A 24,911-nucleotide genomic window follows, 5' to 3' on the forward strand; every position below is an offset into this window, starting at 1 on the left:
AAAGGGATTGAACGTTAGTATGGCAGTCCGTAATTATTTAAGTTAGAAACATGAAACTTTAATTTTAGGTTACTGATTAAAAAGAAGTAGATACTTATTTAAGTGATTCTGCATATTCTACCCCTAAGGGGGTGAAATAAAGGTTGAAAGTTTTTATAGGACTCAGTCATTTTTAAGTTAAAATCATGTAACTTTATTTTTGGGATACTGATATAAAATGAGTAACTAGGTAGTTAAGTTTTTTTTTTACATTCTACCACTAAGGGGGTAAAATAAGGGTTGAAAGTTTTTATGGAAGGCGTCTTTTTTTAAGAAAAAATATAGAACTTTATTTTTAGAATACTGATTAAAAATGAGTAGATATTTATTTAAGCGTTTCTTGATATTTTACGCCTAAATATTCATATTCTATGCGGGCAAAGCCGCGGGTAACAGCTAGTAACAGTATAAGATACCTTTGAATTATTTTTTTTTTTCTATATTTTTGTCTTTATACGATTGTACATAATTTTTAAGAATTGTTTCTTGTTCGTCATCGTTTTCTAAATAATAGGTAGTTTATTACCCACGCATAGACCATCGATTATGAAGCGGCGCCGGCACGTCTCGTCGGAAGAGGCCAGTCTCACAATTTTATTATTCCTCTCATAATAGCATTTTATTTCAATGGAAAATCTCATTTGCAAAGTGGATTCCGCCTCGACATATTTTCATCCCTTGAGGCGTCTCTTGAATACCAAGTTTTGTAGAACTAGGAAGTTTTGCCGATAAGAGAAATAGAACACGTTTTTAAACGTACTGTATTAAACAGTACTTTAATTTTTTTTTAATATTATATTTGTAATTTTTTTGTTTGTATATTTTAGTGTACGAAGGTCAAAAAGTATCGAATGATTTTTTTTTAAATCTGTAACCACATGATTTATTGCATGGAATTTTATACTATACATTAACTTCCTAATTAATCTGACAGTTCTCAAATTCTGGAGGTTCGAATCAGGTCTTGAGGTAATAAAATATTTGTATTTTTAATTCTAGAATTTCGGAGTAGGGAATTTCTCTGAGTTAGGAAATTGTGTTATTGTTCAAGTTATGAATCCGTAAAGCCGTGGTTGGTTGGATTGTCCCATCGCACTATGAGTGTATTACTTTCGTATACGTTTGTAATACGAGTATCTTCTGCGCTAGCTAACCTTTAAGATTGGCCGTCTCGTGGCCGAAATTCGGTCAGTAGACATGATTGTATTTCAAGGATGTTTTGCGGTATACAAACATTATACCTACAATGTTTATAGTTTTAAATAGAGTAAAGGTAATCTTTTTTAACATTTATAAAATACTAATATTGAAAATAAAAATATTTATTTCAAATCTTACAAAGGAGAGGGCTTTAAGTTTTGAGAAATAAAAATTTTAGTGAGCATTATTTAAAAATTTTCGTTCGCAATGTAAAGTCAAACATTTTCAGCAGACGTCACCAACAGAGATAAATTACGAAAAAATTGTAATAAAAAAAAATTGCGCTTAGTTTAACGAAGTTAGCGAGTATCGTTCACTATGTAAATCAGACATTATTGAGGTCAAACGTGATCTCATTTTATACGACAAAGTGCTCGGTAGACTCGCTAGAATCCAGATATAATCAACAACTGGGATTCTAGGTCGAGTCTGAGATAGATTAGATTCTTATATTCCACAATTTGATTAGGGTAATAGAAGTCATAGGGGCCTGAAGGAGTAAGGCAATAGTTTGATTGTACATTTGTATTGACATGACATGACATGATATGACATTTTTGATTCTTAACAAGGATTTTGGTTTCAGTAGTAGTAGTAGAACAATCAAATGAAAAGTGCTTTTATTTGATTGTTCTACTTGAAGCTAAGTTACTGATCTAACCTATTCTCATTTGTTGATTGGAGATCAAATTTATTCGATGTTCAAGTTAAAATAATGTAATGTTTCAAAAGTGTTTTATTGTGTATTTATACTTTGCTATTAAATACTTAAATATAAATGATTAAATTATGACTTGGACGATTTGTTAACCTCACTTATGAGGTGCACTGGCTTCATTTGGGTGTAATTTATTAATAAAAACTTTTTTTATGATATAACTATTATTTATACCCTATAGCATTCAGGAATAATGTAAGGCATTTTTTAGAATTGACATTTATGAGTTCTTGAGATTATCCAATATGAAAATAAATAAATGTTACAAATTAGTATAGATTTTATTATTGTACTTATATATATTTATGTATGCATAGTATTCATAATTGGCACCTCCTGACTGTCTCATGAATTGGAATTTTTTAGCCAAAAGATTGAAAGAAATCGCTATATCAAGCGATGAGACACCCTTATTATGAAACCTGTATAAAACATATTAGTACTTCTGTATATCATTACTTTTTCATGTGTGTATTATAACAGATACATATCAAACATTTTTAAGTTAGAATATGTACTTTAGCAACAGAATAACAATACGATGATTTTCTATGAAATGTCATTGTTTGTTGTGTCTTATGTTTTTACTTTGAGTTATGCTCCGAATTTATCTCCTGGGGATGAACATGGGGCATTGACCCTTCGTTCAGAAGAGAGACATTAACCGGAATAATAATAATTCGTGTAAGTAATCCTGTATCCTTTTAAAAGTATGACCGGTTTATATGACATAAATCGTACATAATTTATAACGTTTTTATTCAGATATATAATGCGACCCTCAGTAATCCGACTAATAAAAGCGTCTGTCAGCTGAAACGACCTCACCTAGTAAACTTTCCTACAAAAGGTTTAGCGTTGATGTAATACGAGTTTCTAGAATTTCAATTTGTATTGACTTAAATGGAACGATTTCATTAGTTAGTAAAACTGTGAATAGAGTTTTGATACTTTTTTAAATATTCATTTCAATTTCTTCTTAGTATCACGGACAAAAAGAAAGAAAACACGACGCCCAAAGACGTAAATGGAGTCAAAATGCTGCCATATTGAAATTATAGTCTGTGCTACTCGGGGTGAAGTTAGAATTCTAACGATGCTCCAAGTATCCAAATTAATTCAGGAATTTAAATTTTATGGTGGAATTAAGGAACTCACATACATACATACATGAACCCTGAAAACATTATGTACCTTTTTGGGAAGTCGTGTAAAAAGTCCTACCTACATATTTCAAAGTAAATTTTAAGTAAAAAAATATGATCAAGAGTAACTTTTTCTGAAGTTTCCGTAGTTTGTTGCCAGTTCCTCTCGCGGTCATTGGAAAGGAAACATAATAGGCACGCTGTATATTAAAAAGGTCCATACTTGTGATAAAAGTTTTAAATTTTTTACCTACACAAATATAAATACAGTTGTTTACTTTAAGACCTAAAACGGAATCTGAAAAGACCCGAAAACATAAGGCGAAAGAAACTAAACCGAAGCTGAAAAAGTGTATACTCGGCGTTATTTATTTTCGGTTTTATGTGGATATTGCTGACGCGACCGCAAAAGATTTTAAGATTATTATTATATTGTTGAACGCAGACTGAGTGACGTGGCTTGGGAAGTGACGTCACCGGACAGACGACGTGGCATAAGAAAATATATGACACACGCGGCGAGGCAGCCATATTTAGTTGACATAAGAGATAGAATTGAATAGTCCTTAATGTTTTTGTCATTTTCTAGAATATAATTATAACTTAGTTAACTAATGAGTACTTGTGTATATTTTTCAATATTTTGATGAATGATAGATTATATCAGAAGTGGGATTGGGTTTATGCCCTATCCGACTCGCCTTCTGACATTTTCTTATATTTCTCACGCATGGACGCTCATAGCCTTCATATATTTTTTTGAATTTAACGTTTTTAAATTTTTTCTCTTTAAACGTGTGATGATTACTTTGATTTTTGATTTCAGATTTTATGCTATATGGTTATACTAACGTTGTTAGTATTTTGTTAATAATGTCTGACCAAAAGCGTGAAAGACGTAGCCGAGAAAGAGGACGAAGTCGACATGGCCGGCATCGTGACAAGTCCTCTAGTAATGTTAGACGTCAAATGGATTTGATTCTTGTACGTCTAAATAATTTAGAAGGTAATAATGTGCAACAATCACCAACGTCGGAAGCCGCGACTACACGGGTACCTTCGGACCTTGGCACACGGTAGCCGCAGGTGACAAAGAATGTGGAAGGGGCAGGCGCTGGGTCTTCCTCGAGGACTCAATCTGTGAGTGGTATCACTGATGCAGAAATGACCACCACTGAGCAAATTGTAGATGCATTTCGTTCTATAAATACTTTGGTAAATCATTCATTTTATATTTCTAACTTTGATCCCAGTGTTCATGACATTGATGTTTGGTGCGATGAGGTAGATCGCGCGATAGCTATTAACAAATGGAATGATAATGAATGCCTCCCTCGTATAGGGAATTGTCTTAAAGGTGACGCTAGATTATGGCCTAATGAGTGGGTTACAACAGATCGTAGTTGGAGTAATTTTAAGAGAGAATTTAAGCCATTATGTCCAAAAAAACCCGACGCTGCAAATATTTTATTTGATGTCATGAATACGGAATCAAATAATTATCCCACCTATGCGGATTATGCACGTCGTTCGTTACTTCGTCTCCGAATCGTTCGGGGATAAAGTGATGAATTTATGTCTGCAATAATTATTTGTGGTATCACAGATTCACAATTACGCGCTGCCGTAACTAACGCAAAATTGATGCCTTATGATTTGGTAAATTGAAGTCAGAAACACGAAATAGGGACAATGTTAACTTCTGTATGGAAAAAAAAAGATACAAGCGATAATGATGTGGTAGTAGCAGCTATATGTGGTGTACCTGTAGACATTTTAATTGACAGCGGTTCTACTATTTCTCTAATTTCCTTGTCTTTACTGAAACATTTTGATTGTGTTCGGAAACCATGTTTTCTTGTTTTAAGGGGTATAGGAGGACAAGAAATAGAAATCACTCAATATGTCACTTTACCGATTGAGTTTGATGAAATTACATTAGAGGTAGAATTATTCGTAGTTTCATCAGAACTTATGAACAGTCCTGTAATAATAGGCACTGATGTACTTAGCCGTGAATGAGCTACATACGTTCGTACGTGATCGTCAATATTTAAAACATGTTTCCAATGAGGTGACTGATGTGTTTACGGTTGAGTCTCATAGAAATATACTCTTAAAAACCAAAGTTATTGATGATAATTTACAACATTTACACGAAGTTATTCGTAAGTTTTCAGGATATTTTATAACGGTAACTTCAACAGAAAAAAGGTATTATGTCAATCAGTAAATATTCGAACGTATCGCCTTTCTTAGGTAGAGGTAAGTGTCAGCGAATTCCTCAACATAAAGATTGCAAGAGAATCCATTTAGCCACGAAAAAAGACGGCACGCATCGTATGTGCATTGATTTTCGCGAGCAACTTTTACCCCCTCTGATTGTTGAACAGTGGATAATTTTTAACAAACACCGTCACCCCGTCGAATCTGGTAAAGTCCTTTTCTATGATATTTTGAGTAACATGATTAAAGACAGGTTTACTACTAAATGTAAGTGTTGAAAATTTAAACTGATGTCCGATTTTTCCATAACTTTATGAAAGCGTTCTTTCAATCAACAAGAAGTGTGTACAATAAGTTATGTCAGGAACAGCCGAGCATACAGAGGGATCTGTGGATCCATGGTACCTTGACGAGGCGAGTGAACTGCTGAAGCCTATGCTGCATAATGTGAGAGTAAGTAAAAGACATGCTTCACGTCGTGCCTCTGTCTTATGTACCTGAGATATGCTTCACGTCGTGCCTCTATCTCGTACATTTGGGATAGCCTCACGTCGTGCTTCCTCCCTTATGTTTGGTTTTTGAGATATGCTTCACGTCGTGCCTCTATCTCGTACATTTGGGATAGCCTCACGTCGTGCTTCCTCCCTTATGTTTGGTTTTTGAGATATGCTTCACGTCGTGCCTCTATCTCGTACATTTGGGATAGCCTCACGTCGTGCTTCTTCCCATATGTTTGGTTTTTGAGATATGCTTCACGTCGTGCCTCTATCTCGTACATTTGGGATAGCCTCACGTCGTGCTTCCTCCCTTATGTTTAGTTTGTGAGATATGCTTCACGTCGTGCCTCTATCTCGTACATTTGGGATAGCCTCACGTCGTGCTTCCTCCCTTATGTCACAAACTATGAGATATGCTTCACGTTGTGCCTCTATCTCACTTGTTAATAGCTTCATAGCGTAATTTATCTTCTAAGATGTTTTATGTTTTTTTTTGGTAGGTGCAGACTCATCAAATGATGAGGCCATTCGAGACCAAGTTGCTGGAACTGAAGATGTTCAACCTAATACCTCGTCAGAAGCGGGGCCTAGCAGAGAAGCACAGACACATTCAACAAAAGAGAACGAGGACGTTCTCATGTCAGGAGAGGCCGTGTTGAACGCAGACTGAGTGACGTGGCTTGGGAAGTGACGTCACCGGACAGACGACGTGGCATAAGAAAATATATGACACACGCGGCGAGGCAGCCATATTTAGTTGACATAAGAGATAGAATTGAATAGTCCTTAATGTTTTTGTCATTTTCTAGAATATAATTATAACTTAGTTAACTAATGAGTACTTGTGTATATTTTTCAATATTTTGATGAATGATAGATTATAATATTATTATCTTTTGTTAAGTGGTAAAGTATCGATAATTAATCTTGTGGTCATCGTAAGAGAATCTTAATTTGATATATAGTCTAAGACCGTGCAAATATATACATACTAGCCGAACCTGAGGCTTTGCCCTATACACAAACCGTCAACCCTCGAGGTAAATCATAAAAGTAGCTTTTTCAGAACTCAAACTATTTCAATATCAAATTTCATTTTCACCGGATCAGCGGTTTAAGTGTGAAGAGATAACAGAGTTACTTTAGCATTAATAATGTTAATCTAAATAATGTTGATCCGCTTTACACTGGAATAAGCTGTAAAATTTTAAGAAAAGGTCATAGGACTATTATTTTATTTTACAGTGATACGTGCAATAGAAACATTCTTGTTAATTTAAATGAAAGAAAATATTTTTTGGAACTTTATCAAAATATAATAATACCTACGGAATATTGAAGTACTCTTTTGTCAAGATAGAGAAAAATTAAACGAGCCAAACTTGTGTATGTGCTGTTGTATACATTACACCTTCAAAAAGCCTTTGAATCACAAAGCAAGTCGCTTGAAATACTAAAGCATTTTCGGGAATTGAAATACAGACGTTTTTGTTGTTTGTTGTCCATTCCTGTTTATGTGTCGAGGTTTTTATAACTTTGGTCTTTATTGTGAAACATCATAAGCTTTGTACGTATACCTTTTTATCTGTTCTGAAATTAGTTCCATAAAGTGCAAAACATTGTGAATAATGTTTTCCGAATTATTGATCCATGACATAAAACGAATAACTTTGAAATTATCTCGTTTTATGCAAGAGTAGCACAGATAAAATTAACGTAAAATCATGTACGTATTAAACTAGTTACCGCGCGCGGCTTTTCTTTGCGTTTTAAGGGTTAATCGTCAGAGGTTTTACACAGAAAAGTAGCATATTTCCTTGGAGTTCAAGATTGCTTCATAACAATTTTTATCTAATTTGGTTCAGTAATTTGTCAGTCTTAAAAGAGCAACTACCAGAAAGAATTGCATTATTATAGAAAGTGTTCTTAGCCGATCACTAATAAAAAAATCCTGAGAGAATTCTTCTGAGGCTCAAATATAAATTGTACAAATAAATCTATAAATTTTATAAATCAATGCATGTTAAATAATTAATACAATATTAATTATTTAAACTATAATTAATATTGTATTATTATACACAATTTTTGTAATACTATTGTCATTTCTGTTGGTCATTCCAAGAATATATTAATAATTAAACATTTCGATTAAAATCAGTAACAGCTAAAGAGGTAATACAAAAATTATTTACATTATTTAAAATTATCATAGTAATAATAAATATAAGTTTCGTATACCTTTAAATATTTATTAATAAAAATGCTTCGGTTTGTGATATCGTTTATGTGAAATTCGAACTATATGATCGCAGTCTGCTGTATTCGTGTCAAGCTATCCGTCGGCAATTTTCGACAAGTGATGGAAAGGTTGGCGTGAAAGCAGGATAAACAAACGGCATTTTACGTGAACATTGTTGGATTTATGTTTTTTTTTTATATCAGTAGCAAAGACTAAGTTATAGAGTTATTATTTCAATAGTCTAGACCGTAAAAAATCGATATAAAATTAGGCTGGCGCAATAAAGAGACGAGGTTTATGAACAGTAAGTCGAATAGTTGATATATACCCGTTCCCTATATTTAACGAATCAATTAGTATAGATCAGTAACCGTTTTTGAGTTACGAGTAATAAGTTACATTATCGACACACATACTATACATTTTATAGTCTTTATATAAATGTTTGCATGATATTCCTATATAGAATATCTTCGTTTACGATACGTTTTTTATTGGAACACTACACATTGAATTGTTTCGTACTTGTTTGTATTAACCATGGACACAGTGAATCGTTACTAAAATATTACAGTAACCGCGAATTAGTGAATGTATATAATAAAAAGTAGGATAAATATATTTCTGGGGTTTTGTCTCAAAACATATAAAATTCCATCCATATGCTTTATATGTAGTACTATATGGACGATGAAATTGCTTCTGGGCCGAAACCTCCTCTCCGCTTGAGGAGAATGTTACACAAAACATGTAGGTTACCTTACGATTTTATCCTTTGACGTCGAGCACGAGATGAAACTTAAACACGAATTAAGCACATGAGTACTGTGTAAGTTTGAAGCCACAATCTTCGGCTAAATTTCAAGTCTTGTAACACTGTTTTACACCGGCAATTAACATTTAGGTCGTATATACTAGTTATCTAGTATTTATGTTACGTATTCGGTATAATGGTTTATTGGAAGCAATTAGGCAAGCTCGCGTGACCGCCAGACTGATTGTTTTTCAGAAATGGCGACTTGTTTTATCAATATTGTTCTTTACAAGACCGCTGAGTCATCAGTATAGAAAGTCTATGAAAACTGTTTATTCATTTGGAATCAAAATTCTAATCCAAGTCAACAATTTAATTCTGATCTTCGCTTAATGTAAACGTAGAAACCAAGTCTGAGTATGTTGAGTATTATTACACCTTCTCAATTTAAATGAGGTAGGCAGGCAATTGAAGGTCTTAATGGTATGGTCACTACCGCGCATAGCCATTGGTAGAAAATAAATATTAATTATTCCTTATAAAACCGATGCACAATCAACCTTGAAAACTAAGGACACAATGGACATAACTTATGTCTATTGTGCCTGTAGTAACACTGAATGTCATTGTCATTTTATCTTCAAGCCGAAACACACATGATAATACATAACTGTAAATGTAACTTTGTGTTTATGAACCGATTTAGTTTGTTCAAGGTGATCCTCTCATCTCATGATCTTATTTGGAATTGGACATTGTTAAGCTTATATTTGAAGCGAATATTCAACAAAATAGTACCAAAATTAAACAAGAAAACAAAAAATAATAATAATCATTTTTCTTTACCCTTTAAGCGTAACAATTACTTATGGAATGTCAAATGTCGGCAGGTTTTGTGTTACCTCGAAGATCATAATTATGTTGCCAACAAGAGCTAAGTCAGATTTTAATACAGACCGAACCTCTCTTGGTGTACGTTAGGGACCAGACAGACCTTTAACCTTCACCGTTTCATTAAATAAGTAATTATGGTCCATTTCATTTTTCATTATGCAGGTTTGCTTCATTACTTTCTACCGCCTTTGTTCTATTCAATTACACCTTTTATGTCGACTTTACTTAGTGAACTGATTATTAAATTTTTTCTTTTATTTTCAATCGTAATTGGGTGACTGTTTTACTTATAACGGTAACGATACGTTCTTGATTCTCTTCCGATCCGATTATATATAGATGATAAAAAAGCGTGAGTTAATGCTTGTTGACTTCAATGCTGGAAACATAACATACATATATAATTGTATTTAACTAACATGACTGTATTTTTAGATGTTGAAAAAGAGTAACTACTCAGTTTCTTGCCGATTCTTCTCGGTAGAATCTACTGCCGAACCGCTGGGAGCTTTACTTAAAATAGTTTATTAAATGATGATTCAAAAGTGCGTGTAAAAGATTTTATTAAAAATTAACTTCAGCTTAACTGAGGACCAATTTAAATCGGTTGCGTTACAATCTTGATTATATTCCGATACAACTTTGACCGAACTCAAGTGTCAAGAATAGGGAAACGGCTGAACAGTAACGTTTCGATTTAATTGCGATAAACTGTCAATTTGCTAGGGAAATTCGGGCCAAGAACTAAAAGGTCAACACTATTTTTTAACAGGAAAGTCATTTTGCTCATAGGTATTCGTATGGAAAGATATATAAATCATTTATTTAAATTAGGGGTCTAATCTATTTTAATTTATATTACAACTAAAACTCAAACAAAAAAAAAATGTTTGTTTGGTATTGGTTGAAATATTAACCATTCCTTACATCGCCAATGCGCCACCAACCTTGATAATGGTAATGGATTTATTTATTCGAGTGACAGCTTCAACTTAACCCAAAAAAATGATTTTCAATTTTTATTTATTTCCTCCGATGCAAAGTCAAGCATTTTACAAATCCGGACCATCATTCATATCTATTGAAATTAATTGACCCCGTCTAAGTCTAAGCATTAATGGTGTAAAATATCCTGAATGCTAGGTTTTTTTGGAAACTATAAGAACTATACCGTCAAAACTTGGTTAGTAGACGTATTCTGCGAACCGCATTAAGATTTTCGCACAAAAATAGATAAAAAATCAATAAATTTTGGGGGTTCCCTATACTTAGAAAAGAAACACAAAATATATTTTTTCGTCAAACCCATACGTAAGGTTTCTATGGATAGGTCTTCAAAAATAGTATAGAGGTTTCTAATATTCTTTTTTTTTCACTAGACTGTTAGCCGGACAATACATTAACAGTATCGATAGAAGATTGTCGAAATACCATTAGTTTGCTTACTTAACGCTCGAAAGGGTTGGGTTGTACTTGCTTAGTCATAACCCTTACTGATTGTAAAATAGCTTTTGCATTTATTGTATTGTATAGAGACTAAAATTGTTATTAATTTCTAGTTCTTGTGTTCATTCATAGATGTTTTTGAATTACATTTTGATTTAAATTTATGTAAATTTTACTCACGTAAATAGCTTACTTATTTTACTTATTGAATACACACATGATATACGAGTATATACTAGAAGATGAAATAAATATGAGTGAGTTTATTCTTGGTCTATTGTACAGATATAATGTTTAATTGTTATTAAAATTGCTTAATTTTATAAAACCATTTAATAAGTAGAAAACAGTAAGTTACCACAAATGTGTTTTATTTTACACTTTTTTTTTTTCACACCGAGATATGATTATTACAGTTAACAACGAAAATAATATATTATGTTAGAAAAGGCAGACTAATCGCTAAAGCGCCTGTCTCAAGCTTAGGACAGAGTAGATGGTCTATGGACGATAAAGGTGTAAAAATGTTTATTTAACTTTTTAACTTAATCTTCACTAAATATTAAATAAAATGTTCAAATTATTTATAATTTCTAATATATCGTTACGACAAAATCAAGATTGTGTTGAGGTATAAATGGTCTAAAATTTATACGCTTATGGAACAAACTGTTCTACATACACACATACTTGTGATTCCAAGTAACAGCTGATCTGTCTACATTATTTGAAATTACCAACGTTTATTTTCACAGGTTTCCATAAAACTAAAAGTTAGGCGCGCTTATTGGAATTTACGAGCGTAACAGCGACGCGGTACGAAGATATAATTACGATATATTTGATTTTATCGAATACTCTGTCAATACACCTATTATCGTTAACGGAAACGACGGTAGAGCCGTTAATATAACTGACAATGGTATTTTTTATGATAAAAAATCGGTTATTTATTTCATGTATATTGCGGACTGGTATATGGACCACCTGATTATGTGTTTACAATAGACATTGGCACAGTAATAAATATTAACGATCCTTGCAATCAATGCGCATCAGTCCTTTGAAACTAAGATTTTTTGTCTCTTATACCCCTTTAAAATCGAAGACAGCAATACAAAAATTGTTTGGCCGTAGAATATGCGATGAGAGTATGGTATCCACCCAGACAGCCTTTCACAAAGTCCTACGACCAACTAACCTGATACTTACAGATATCGATAAATAACGAATAGTTGGAAAGAAAAATTAAAATATATACGTTTAAAAAAAGCATTAAGAGTTTTAAGTTTTTTTTTTTTATGAGAGTTTATAAGCACATCCCTATTTTTAAAGCTTAACGTATTAAGGTAAATTAACTAGGAGTGCAGCTTTGTTTTGGCCTAGTTTGTGTATAATCTACTGCAACGTTGGTGCAGTATAGCCTAACTAAATGGGACAGTGATACGAGCTCATTAATGTTAATTTAACTGGTTAACATTTTTTCAAAAAGATTTAAGTAAGTATTAATATTAATTTAAAAAACAAAGTAACTACCATCTTTGTACGAATATGCCATCAAATAATTATTAACTTCAGATAGTCTATTATACCTACTAATCAACAAAACTAAAGGCATGATCGCCTGAAACAGATTGCGGGACTTGAACAGATGCCCAATTCATTCGAAAAAAAAAGATAAATAAACCATAGATTCTCGACCAATGATATCACGGCAATTCAATGTTACAGTTAATTATTTGTCATTACTCTTCCTGTGATTGGTATAGACTACTGATTCAGGGGAATGGGATTGGATGAATGATGGTGAACGGTTTTTTTTGCCACCTAGATCTACATATAGGTACACTTTTAGTCTACTAAAAGTGTATGACATATGACATATACGACATAATTTATGAATAAATAATCTGCAATTTGAAATGAAAAAAAGAAATCTGAAATTTATGATTTTTTTTTTTGGGTTTTTGTATTTGTTTGGGTCGTATGCATTCCTAAAACCGATTGTGTTGAAATTGCCAGAAGGCATGTTATCATCAACGAACAATAGGTGGAAAATGTGATATGTTCCAATAATTGTTTACAAATAAGTAGCCTTTCATAGCGGCCTTTACCGTTATTATAATACTTTACAAATTATTAGTTTCAATATAAACCTACGACACTATTCATAAAAGTTGAATCTTTCTGTTATCAATGATTTGAAATTCGAAAGAAAAAAAAAACAGCGTTGTCAAGGAGTATAACATCTCGGAGTTGTTTACCTAACCACCTATAATAATTTTAGAAATATATCATATTAGTAAAAAGAAGTAAAATTTTCTACGCCTAAATCTCATTTTCTCTGATAATTAGTTATATATGTATAATATTTGACAGTACGATATTAACTAGTAAACAACGTAAATAACAACTATACAAGACTCAAGAGCTCAATAGTGATAATTAATAATTATACATAAACAAAATCAATAGGTATAGCCGTTAGTGTTTCTTGTAGTGGTCTATATCCGACTGATTACAAATTAATATCTGTCATTGTGATAATATTTGGTTTTCCTTTTGAGAACGAATAGATGTACCATTCGATGTTTTTAAATTATTATAACAAATACGTATATTTACTTTTGTCTGAATTATATTTAGTCTTGTTTGTCGTTCTTAGGCATTTGATTTGTATTATTAGCAACATAATATATTCCCGTTCAACTTCGTTTCGTTTGTATTTGTTCTTCTATAGTCCGACACTCTATCTAGATATATAAATAATCTAAGACCGTACCACAAAATTCACACTTTGAAGGGTGTGTGAGCCAGTGTAACTACAGGCACAAGGGACATAACATCTTAGTTCCCAAGGTTGTTGGCGCATTGGCATTTAACATTTCTTACAGCGCCGTTGTCTATGGGTTGTGACCACTTATCATCAGGTGGCCCATACGTCCGGCAACCGATATGCCCATGTAATAATTGTGAAAATTGTGACACTCAAATAATATGTGTTAATATTTATATAACAAATAAATTAATATTACTTTACTGTTGGCTTTTTCTAAGACACCCATTTTTATGATTTAAAAAGTATGCATATACCGTGAAATTTCCGTTACAACTATATGCTTATACAAAGATTCTCGAATAGATTTATTAGCATTCGCCAATAAAGCGGCCGACAATTTAACTCATTGTGAAATTGCTATAATTGTTGTAGTTGAACGTCAATGGGATTAGTAGATATAATGAGAAACCTTAAAAAATAATTAAACAAACAAAACTATTCCTCTATTCATAACACTAGAACGCGGATTTGTTTTGCTACAGTCCTAGGTTGTATTTATATGAAACTTTGATCTTATCGATACATCGATACATGAAATAAAATGTATCAAAAATATCGAAAAAATCTAAGTTCTTATTAATAAAAATCACGTTTAATGTTAGTTAAAATATTGAAGACTAAATAAATATAATATCGTTAGTTTTATTTAGTTTTTATTTTCTTATTCGCAGAGTAAATTGACAGTTTACTAACGCTACAAAGAGCGTTACAAATAAAATGTCATCCAACGTTTACAAATATAAAATCATCGTATAAAATGTATACTGCCTTTTTGACAATTATCTCCCATTATTTCTTGTCAAAATTGCTACTAAATTTTGATAGAGAATATTGTCGTGCCATTTGAAGGCGCGTTGATATTCAGCTTTGATCTACGTTTCATGATTGGTCAAAGGATAATTTATAGGGACGAACGGTCAAAGATTGATAATATGTCTAACTAGTTAATAAAATAAATACGTTATTTTTTTATTGGAACATCTTAATAATATGATTATATAATATTTGACAGTACGACAGAAGTCTATATGTGAATAGGTTTTAAACACAACATACAATAACATAACAATAAATACGTAAGTTGTGTAGAATCCCGATTTCGAACGGGTAAAATTCTTAAACAATTACCTCTCTAATTACTCAGTCTTAAATGTTATAAAATAGATTCATATTCTAAATTTCAGCTTTTTAGATTCAATAGTTGACAGTCAATCAGGAAAAACGATCTTACAAGACAGTATAGATTGAGAATGTATAAAACTGGAGACTTATATAAAAGATTCGCAACTAAGGAAGGCGCAAAAAATACTAGATGTCTTGTACAACAACACAGTCTGCCTACACGTGACTCATGTTGCGGCCGACTTAATAATGTTAGACGATGAACGTAAATTGCTAAAGCCGAGGCCGAACTGTCTTGTTGAGTAATTGTTGAACCATTGGATTAATTGTAAAAATGTGGATTACAGGTAGAACAAGATGATCTAGCTATCTATCTTACTAAAACTATAATTGCGCATATTTATTTGTTTATACGTGTGGTTTTTTTATTATTGATAACATTAAGTGCTTAAATATATATACAAATATGAATTAAAAATAGTTACTGTATAAATCTTGACCGCGTGGAATAGTAGCAAGAATGCTAGCAGCATTTCCCCTTTGAATCGCAATTCCGATCCTCTGGTCTAAAAACGAACCAGTCCACCCAGCCCAGCCCATGTCACCAGTGGAGGCAATAAGGCGAGGTGTTATACTTTTGATGAAGCTTTTTGCACCATTACTCCAAGGGCCAAGTGTGTTATATTTTAACGTAGAAAATATTTTCACGTAACATATTGGGTACATTAAGAATGAAATAGGATATGTTAAAAAAGGACATACCGTAGTGTTATTTTTATTATATTCATTCATATAATTTATTCATAACATACAATACATATTCTTCATCATTTCGATTAAACGCAGTTAACAATAATGTTATGAATATTCACAATAACATTGACCACTTTGATGGAATCAGTCTTAATCATCGTAAGACGCGAGAAGTTAGGAAAAGCTTATGACACCAATCTGATGACTGCTGCGGCTGCCGTCTGTCTATCTGTCACTCTTTCACTACCAAACCAATGAACTGATGTTGATGAAATTTGGTATGAAGCAAACTTGAACTTCAAGGAAGGACATAGGGTACATTTTTGCCTAACACATGACAACTAACCCCCTAAAACGAGCTGAGCCGCGGACGACAACTAGTAATAAGTAAGGCATATTATTCAACACAAGATTATATAGATGTTAAAAAAGCGTGGAGCTAATGCTAAATTTGTTAATATAAAAATTTATAATTGTTTATGTTAACTTTGAAATATGATATGGTTTATAAATTCAATTGTATTTAACTGACATATCTAACATAACGTACCGCCATGTTTCAAAACAGTAACTACTGAGTTTCATGACGGTTCTTATATGTAGAATCTACATTCTGAGCCGGTGATACCTTTACGTTTACTATAATTCTATAAAATGGCGATACAGAAGCACTTGTAAAAGCCTACTTGTGCATGCTCGTCTGGGTGGGTACAACCCACTCATTATATATTTGAAGGGTGAGTGAGCCGGTCTAATTACGGGCACGAGGGCTACAACATCTTTCGTTGGTGGCGCATTGGCGGTCGTGAGCTCCTACCATCAGTGGCCCATTGCCTGTATACCTAACAATGCTATAAAAAAAAATAAGTAATGAGGTTTTACCGAAAGAGTGAATTTGCTGAGAGTTTACATTTAAAAAAAAATAGTGAATCAATTACCTCGTGAGTAAAAGTGTGGCCAGAAGGTAAAACACGGAGGGGTGCACGCCACACTCGCACTCAGACTGCGGTGTCGCAGTCTGGGTCTCCATGCCTGCGCCCAGTTTGTGGTAGGCGATGTACGCTCGCGCTGGACTGCCGTGTGGAGCAATTTTCGTGGCCGTAACTTGCTTCTATACCAATTAAATCTTCTCATCTGGTCGCTGAGACCCCACCCTTCACCTGAGAACAATTGACAAACATAATAACATTGTTGACATAATATGTCAACAAATGTATAGTTACTATTCAATTATATCATTGACATATATCATATCATATATCTTTTTACGTAAGGCAATGAAGGAAACGCGAGAAGGAAGATAATTGAAGCTGCATTAGTTAAAGGAAATACTCCAGAGCTAGATAAATGAAGACTTCATTGGGAATTAATGAAATCGTCAGATGTAGAAAGAAGTAAACGAGCACGTAACTGTTTCCTTATTGTTAAATAGTATTAAAGAAAATCCGTCTAAAATATCTATATGTTATCTAAAATAATATTCGTACAGTAATTTTATAGAAAGTTTTAGTAACATAAAGTTTAAAAATAAAATTTTCTTCGATCAATCTCGAAAATCTGAACAGTAAACGTTTCAACAATCCGTGTCACCAAATCGGTAACCGACAGTCCAGTAAAGATCTCACGTCAACTCTCCTTTGGAATATCCAAGAATCGTTAAGCAAGTATAGCTTTAAAAGTCTGACGAATCCTCTATCTTGCAGTGTAACTAGATAACGGCCAGCGAATCATAACGTATAAACAGAGTATGGATATATTATATGTATGTATGTACAATATTATATACATTGTTTTATGTATTAAGTAGCGCCTGATTACGAATAATCTACAGACATACAATATCAAACAGCTTTTCATTGTGTTCTTTAAAATGAATACGCAATTATAATTACGCGACTTAGTACCTTAATTTAAAATTTCAGTTATAATAATTATGTTTTATTTTTTAAAGAATATTTTACTGTTACAGACCACAAAACTTCGCAAAGAAACCTTACTAAACTACTTTAATGAAATGCGATGAACCAAAATATTAATTTGTATCCATCCATATGAATTGCTTTAGTTTTCTATTGGCGGACAATGAACCCATAATCTTGCGTAAAAAATACTAGAAAAATGTTGCTTCGTCGAATGGAAACAAACGTTAAAATATCATATAACAATATGTGTTACCTAACTTTTATAAATGAAGCACAATAAGATAAGCTTTTTTTCTTTAAGTATTATATAAAATTTTCTATATTTCGTGGTTTATAAAAACTATCAGCTATATTTGTATTACAATTATTAATACAATAAATACAAATAGTATTAAGGTTAATAAGCTTACAATGTCATTTGATTTCACGTCGTATTCTCACGTTACCAAATTTTTTACTTCACATTTTTCCCTTAATGTTTTGTTATACACAAACTCTTAATAATATCGCGTGATTGTTATGGAGGGTTGAAGGTAATTTACTCTCGGCACGGCGAACAAAACCGTGGTACACGACCGCTCCAGACGACGGCTTTGTATTAACTGGTCGGGAAAACGAGAAAATAAAGCAATCCCTAGTGCTGACGACTGGTAAGGATATGAAAAAAGAATCGATAAAAAATTTAAGCAATAAATTAATTTAGATTCGTTTGTAATTAAGTAAATTTATTATTATGAATAAAGATCCAGATGTGGTATAAGAAATTGTTAAATATTGGTGTAATTTATACAACGAAAAAAAAATTACGTTAATTGGACATCAATTTCAAATATGCAATAGTATTCTTATTCAAGTAATGGAAATTGAACCTTCGATTTCCTTTGTGGGAAAATCGAGACTGTGCCTTCTTTATACGGCAATTTTGGGAGCAAAAAAAATTTTGTTTCACTGAAACGCTATGCGTGGCGGACGGATGTCTCGCACGGATGCTTTAGAATTATAATATATATATATATATATCAATATCATATTTCAGTCCTATAATTTATCAATAGCTACACGACAATCAGATTGGACTATATACGATTAAATCCTGTACGGGTCTGGAATGGAACCATTTGGAGAAGAAGAATCCAAGGAGATTCGGAGCTGAACATCTTATAATATATGTTATACTTTTTAATACGTAACCTAAAGGTATAAATGATAAGGTTTTCAAAATATTTTAATTTTAATAATTAATAATATAAATAAAATTATTTTTTATCGTATCGATATCGTGAACAAATCACATCACTTCAGTAATATTGGGCGGGCAATCGGCTGGCTGCTCTAGCTGGGGCGGGGGAAAAGTCGATACCCACTCGTGTCATTACACGATGCAAACTGCAGGACAATTAATATTAATAGATATAAACTTTATCCTTCGAAGCAATAAATCTAATTTAATTCAAAAATTTTATTGTATATTTATTTATTTAACATTAAAAAAAAAGAACAAATTACTTTATACTAAAATCTGAAGATAACTATATTCGTACAATAGCGTAATTACGGACGTTATATTTAAATTATATTTAATTTTTTTATTCTTTTCTTTGTGATGGTATGTTTAATAGATATAGTAGTTACAAAAAAAGACGAGTCAATTCTACCTCAACAAAGAGTTGAAGTCACGAACTAAAATTAGTTCGCTTTAATGTCTATCGCATTAATCAGTTAATTTTTTTATGTTATATTGATACGAAATGGATAAATCCAACTATTCAATAATTTATTTAGAACCGAAGTTTATTTTATGGTTCATTATGATTAGTTCTTTTATGGGATTTAGAATCGTAATATTTGAAAATATTTCGCAAGCCTTTACGTACTCCAAAAAAAATTCTCCACCGCGTCTGTTTGTTTGAACGCCAACCAATGAATCCCTTCAACTAAAACAATAGACGGAGTGATTCATGAGAAAGGTTTAGATGTATAATTAATGTAGGTTATGTGTAAATTGGCTGAATTATGACGATAACAGTTAAATTTATTGGAAAAAATATAACGATAAAAAATCTAGTTATATTTTTTACGATATTAATCGTTTTATGCAGTCGTTCATCCACTAATAATAATAAATATGTTTTAATTTTTAATGCTGATTCGTAATGTGCCTCTACATATGCTGGAAATTATTTTCAATAAAGTTATGTCAATGTATTTGCATTTCTTTGTAAAAAAATGGTATGTGGTCAACTTAAGTATGTATATAGTACATTTGCACGTAACGTAGTCTCCAATCGAATTAATACCTACCGTAATTATTAAAACCGCTGTGAATGCGACAAAAAGCAAAGTAATTATGTGAGCGTGGTTAGAAAACAAACGGTTACTGTAAATTGAGTTCTATTTACCAAAATATAAATTTGGAATTCGTTTTTTCACTAATAAGGAAGGCAGCGAAATAATGAGTAAGGTGAATCTGGAGGACCCGACTGCGTTATATTGAAGATAACGACTGTGGAAAAATCTTTTGTTTACTTTGAATATTCTCTATGAAAATTTATCTTATGTTTTAGCGTATTTATATAAGTGAAATATCTACACAATTAATTTATTACCATGTTAGAACGTTACAACTTTAAAACGCACGTGTCTTCATTTGACTTCGTAACCAAATATCGTCATCGTTTCCAAACGGGTGGCGATCTGTTCCTAATTAACAGTGATGTATTTTTTTTAAAACTTCCTTGTAGTATTATTGAAATCGACACTCCGATTGAACTTAATTCCTCGCGATACTGCTATTGCAAAGCCATAAAGCCTTGTAAGCCATAAATGTCTTTTTTTACGAGATCTAAATTTGTCACAATTTAAATGCTCAATACCATTTCTCTGAGATATCTCTGCTGACAAAGATTTATGACTATTCTGTAATAAAGCTTTCAGCGTTTTATAACTATGATGTGATTGAGATTAATGCTAAGTGACTGATTTTATGTTATAAAACATTGTCGAATTCAGGGGCACAATTCACAAATAATCGAATTGTAGTTTAATATTTGACATTATTAACATAATGATAATATTGTTAATATTAATATGTCAATTATAGCTTTTAAATTCTGCGGAGAATCACTCTGATGAGAAGCACGGTAGTTATTTTTATGTTAATTTCAGTGCATACATAAGAAGTTACGTCGAGAAACCAAGTCTTTGGTTCCTTTAACGAATACTTGGTATTTTTAGTCTGACAAAAATAAGAGAAGAGAATATGCATATAAAGACCAGCTCCGACGAAATATCTATCAAGATACAGATAAGACAGGCGCGGTCCGAGTGGCCGTCTTAGAAGCAAGAACCTCCTCTCCCCAAATAATAAGCAATCAAAATCAATAAGGAAGAAGAATTTAAACAATTTTCGTAAATTTGACATCATATTTCGTATATGTTTTATGTTCAAAATTGTTGCCTGAAAGCATGCGTGTTATCCACAGATAAACTCAGATGTCTCAAATATAATCAAATGGTTTTCCAATAGGATGAGAAGACTTCCATTATTATTTTTTATATTATATATTCAAACTATATATTATAATACGTCGCGAATTAAATAGGATAGAACACATCTGGCCTATAGACAGCATCCTAAAAAATCCTGGTATCGTAAAGTTGCAGCGTGAAAACAAGCGCGAAGCTCATGACTTTGTACTGGGTTAGAAAAACATAGTGAGCGCCCCAACTATGGGAAATAGGGTCTTAAGTCATACGGAGTATACTTCTTCGGACTTGACTTACTTGACTTCATGAGTGTTTACCTACAACCTTTTACCAATCCGTTTTATGCCTGTACCTTCTCCGTAAAACCACGAGAAAAATTCTACATTCAGAAACGGCGGTAACTTTCCATTTAATTTAATACTTTAACATGTCAATTGAAAACTGCTAAAAAAAGGCCTACTTAAATAAATATATTACGACTTTAGTAACTCTTATTGCGTAACCCTTCTACTTTCAGCTGCTACTCGCCTTATCTTTTATGCAGCGAAACTTCACAACTTGCTACCGCACTCTTCAAAAATTCGAAATTCGAAAAAGACAAAACAGAACCAGTCCAGTTTCATAATTAAGATTTTTTTTATCCAAGAGCGTTGCTATATTACCGATATCATTTTGAATCCAATGTCTATAAATGAAAAGTTTAAACATTTTATCTAGCAAAGTGTTCGCAATACTAGTCGGTATTATTGTTTGATTCGTTCAGCTAAGAAATGTATGGCGCAGGCTACCAAGAGTGCTTTCCTATGTATTTGTCGAAGTAGCTTGTGGTTTCATCGTATAGTATCATACAAAATGTAGGTATAGTTATACAAGTTTTACGCATGCGAAAAATTAAGTAAAGTTTTTATTTAATTGGTATTCTGAAATTAAACTGAACTGAACGCATTCATTCTTGTCAACCTTCATTATTTTGTAGACAATATTTACAAATAGAAAGTGCCGCTTAGCGATAATCAGCGATTAGAAGTCTGGTTTATTAATTATCTAACCTAAAATAATTATAAATAAGTTAAAAATATCATAATTTATAAGAATGTATGTTGTAATGTTTGATTCGTCAGCTTACATTTAAAGGTAAATGATATAATTATTTATTGTAGTCAAATTATTTTTAACTCTTTAACATTTCACGATAGTGTTCTGCAGGGAATTCATTCAGAATTTATTCAAAATTTTCATTCAGACAATAATTTACTGTGATTTTAACTATAGCAGACGATTACTATTACTGATCCTAAATATAAATAGGAAATAATAAAATACCTACGAAGAAAAATGTGTTAAGAACTTTTAAAACTGATTTAAACGATTTCATTAAGTCTTTTTATTTTGTAATGGAATTTTGTACGGAGTATACTTTTGGCGTTGTTTTTTTCTTAAGTTCAACCCTCTAAGGGGTAATATTGAAGTTGATAGTTTGAGTAAATTTTCTCAATTTTGATGTTGAAAATATACAAATGACAAGGTGTTTTTGGAAATATTTTAATATATCCAATATTTTTCATATATCCAAATGGAGTTTTGTGATTCTATCATTTTTGAAAGATAAATACAATGCAGATTAACAATTTAGTTAATCTTAAAATGTAAGTATCTAGGTAGAAATAACAACGCTGCTTACAAGAGTTTTTTTTTACATTAGCAGCCTGTAAATTTCCCACTGCTGGGCAGGCCTCCTATCCCTTTGAGGAGAAGGTTTGGAGCATATTCCACCACGCTGCTCCAATGCGGGTTGGTGGAATACACATGTGGCAGAATTTCATTGAAATTAGGCACATGCAGTTTTCCTCACGATGTTTTCCTTCACCGCCGAGCACGAGATGAATTATAAACACAAATTAAGCACATGAAAATTCAGTGGTGCCTGCCTGGGCTTGAACCCGAAATCATCGGATAAGATGCACGTGTTCTAACCACTGGGCCATCTCGGCTCTCAATAATATAAGAGTCATGTTTATAAATTGCACCAAACGTTAAATTGCACAAAACACAGAGAGTCTAATGTGGATGTGTCCCCATCTACATTAGACTGTTGTTGCTATAATTTGAATATTTTTTATTAATAATTTAAAGGCTAATGGCTTATTAGCAAATCATTATTAACTAAGACTTAAACGTATTTTTTTTTTTTAGGATATTTATCACCAACTAAATTCCGCGCGGACAGAAGTTAGTCGCGGACTAGGTTTCAGCTAGCGTTTTATAAATCATTCGCTTGATCGATACGCAATCTAAACTTTTCTCACATCCTTATTATTTGAGCATACAAGTAGACATCGCCTATACATACGTATACGTAATCACAAGTTCAAATAAAATTGCAAGTAATCATGATTTGTACAATATTTATAAAAAATATGTATGTATGTATAATAAATAATAATAATACGAAAACCGATGTACGGATAAATCCAATAGGATTTTTGTTGCATCGTTCTTAATACAGTAGAATATAAAATAAAAATGTATATTTAATTAAAATAAAAAATTAAATACAAATACAGTGTTTAATTAAAAATATTTCTTTTTAATTTAGTTTACTAGAATAAAATGATTTGAAATAAAATTCTTTCACACAACCATAATATTGTATCGGAATCCGGCTGAGAGAATAGTGTACCCATCATCAATTGAGTATGTGAGCGCATCAATTACCTGTTTGGTGGGAGGAAACCAATGTGCGTGTGTTGTATGTATATATGTATGTAGTTTGGAATATTCGAGAATATTTATTAAGCCTTTTGATCTTATATAAATATATCGCCGCGTAATTGCATGATGAACATTTTAAGATTTTATTCAAGTCGGCTAAGTAGATTATTTTTTATTGAAAGACTACTCTCGCCAAATGAATTGAGCAATGTTTGTGGTAAAACCATGGTTAAATTTGTAAATATGTTGCAATTTTTAACTAAGAAGGCTAATAAAACAGCTCCGAATTCCGAGCTTTGTTCCGTCTGCTCAAATTGAAAAACTAGAAGTCATTCAACCGTCTTTAATTGATTAACCTTTGTATATGCCATATGCCAAGAACTTTATTTTGCACAATTAAAATATTTTTTACATTGTAATTGTTATTACCCAAATTATATAGGTAGGTAAGTCTAGAATTGTTATTCTTAATTTTTTGTTCTACAAGTGGCAATGTATTTTTAGTTTAAATAATATTTTATCTACTTTGAATAAAATAGGGAAGACTAAAAAGGAGTCATGAGCGGTGCAGAGCTAGAGCAACACTTTAGGAACTCGAAATATGAATGATATCCGTTTTTTTTTATTCGTTTAGGAATTACATTTTATGTCAAATTTTTAGTGATTTTTGACTTTCGAATCTCGAAATTTTGCCTATAACTTCGTAAATAATTATGAAATGGAATCAGGTTTTTAACCTGATTTATTTTTTAATATTTTGCGTAACTTTAGGCTAACCCAAAACACAAATTCATCCAGAAATCATAAGCATAGAAAAAAGTGAACAAAAATCAATAAATATCGTAAAAAATTATAAGCATAGAAAAAAATGAATTGAATCAATAAATATCATAAAAAAATATAAAATATTTGCCAA

General features: G+C 32.0%; 1 protein-coding gene across 1 annotated transcript in view; it reads right to left on the bottom strand.

Moving 5' to 3' along the window:
- The window catches only part of LOC125065725, a 36,121-nt gene extending 17,746 nt beyond the window's left edge, over positions 1 to 18,375 (bottom strand). The window contains exons 1-2 of the mRNA XM_047673510.1: positions 18,208 to 18,375; positions 16,814 to 17,035 (exon numbers count right to left, since the gene is read on the bottom strand). Of these exons, the coding sequence (XP_047529466.1) occupies positions 16,814 to 16,905 (92 nt within the window). The 5' untranslated portion in view covers positions 16,906 to 17,035; positions 18,208 to 18,375. The remainder of the gene's footprint in view (positions 1 to 16,813; positions 17,036 to 18,207) is intronic.
- Between the last annotated feature and the right edge of the window lie 6,536 nt (positions 18,376 to 24,911).

The sequence above is a fragment of the Vanessa atalanta genome, chromosome 8 (genome assembly GCF_905147765.1).
Source record: "Vanessa atalanta chromosome 8, ilVanAtal1.2, whole genome shotgun sequence".
In the NCBI taxonomy this organism is placed as follows: Eukaryota; Metazoa; Arthropoda; class Insecta; order Lepidoptera; family Nymphalidae; genus Vanessa; species Vanessa atalanta.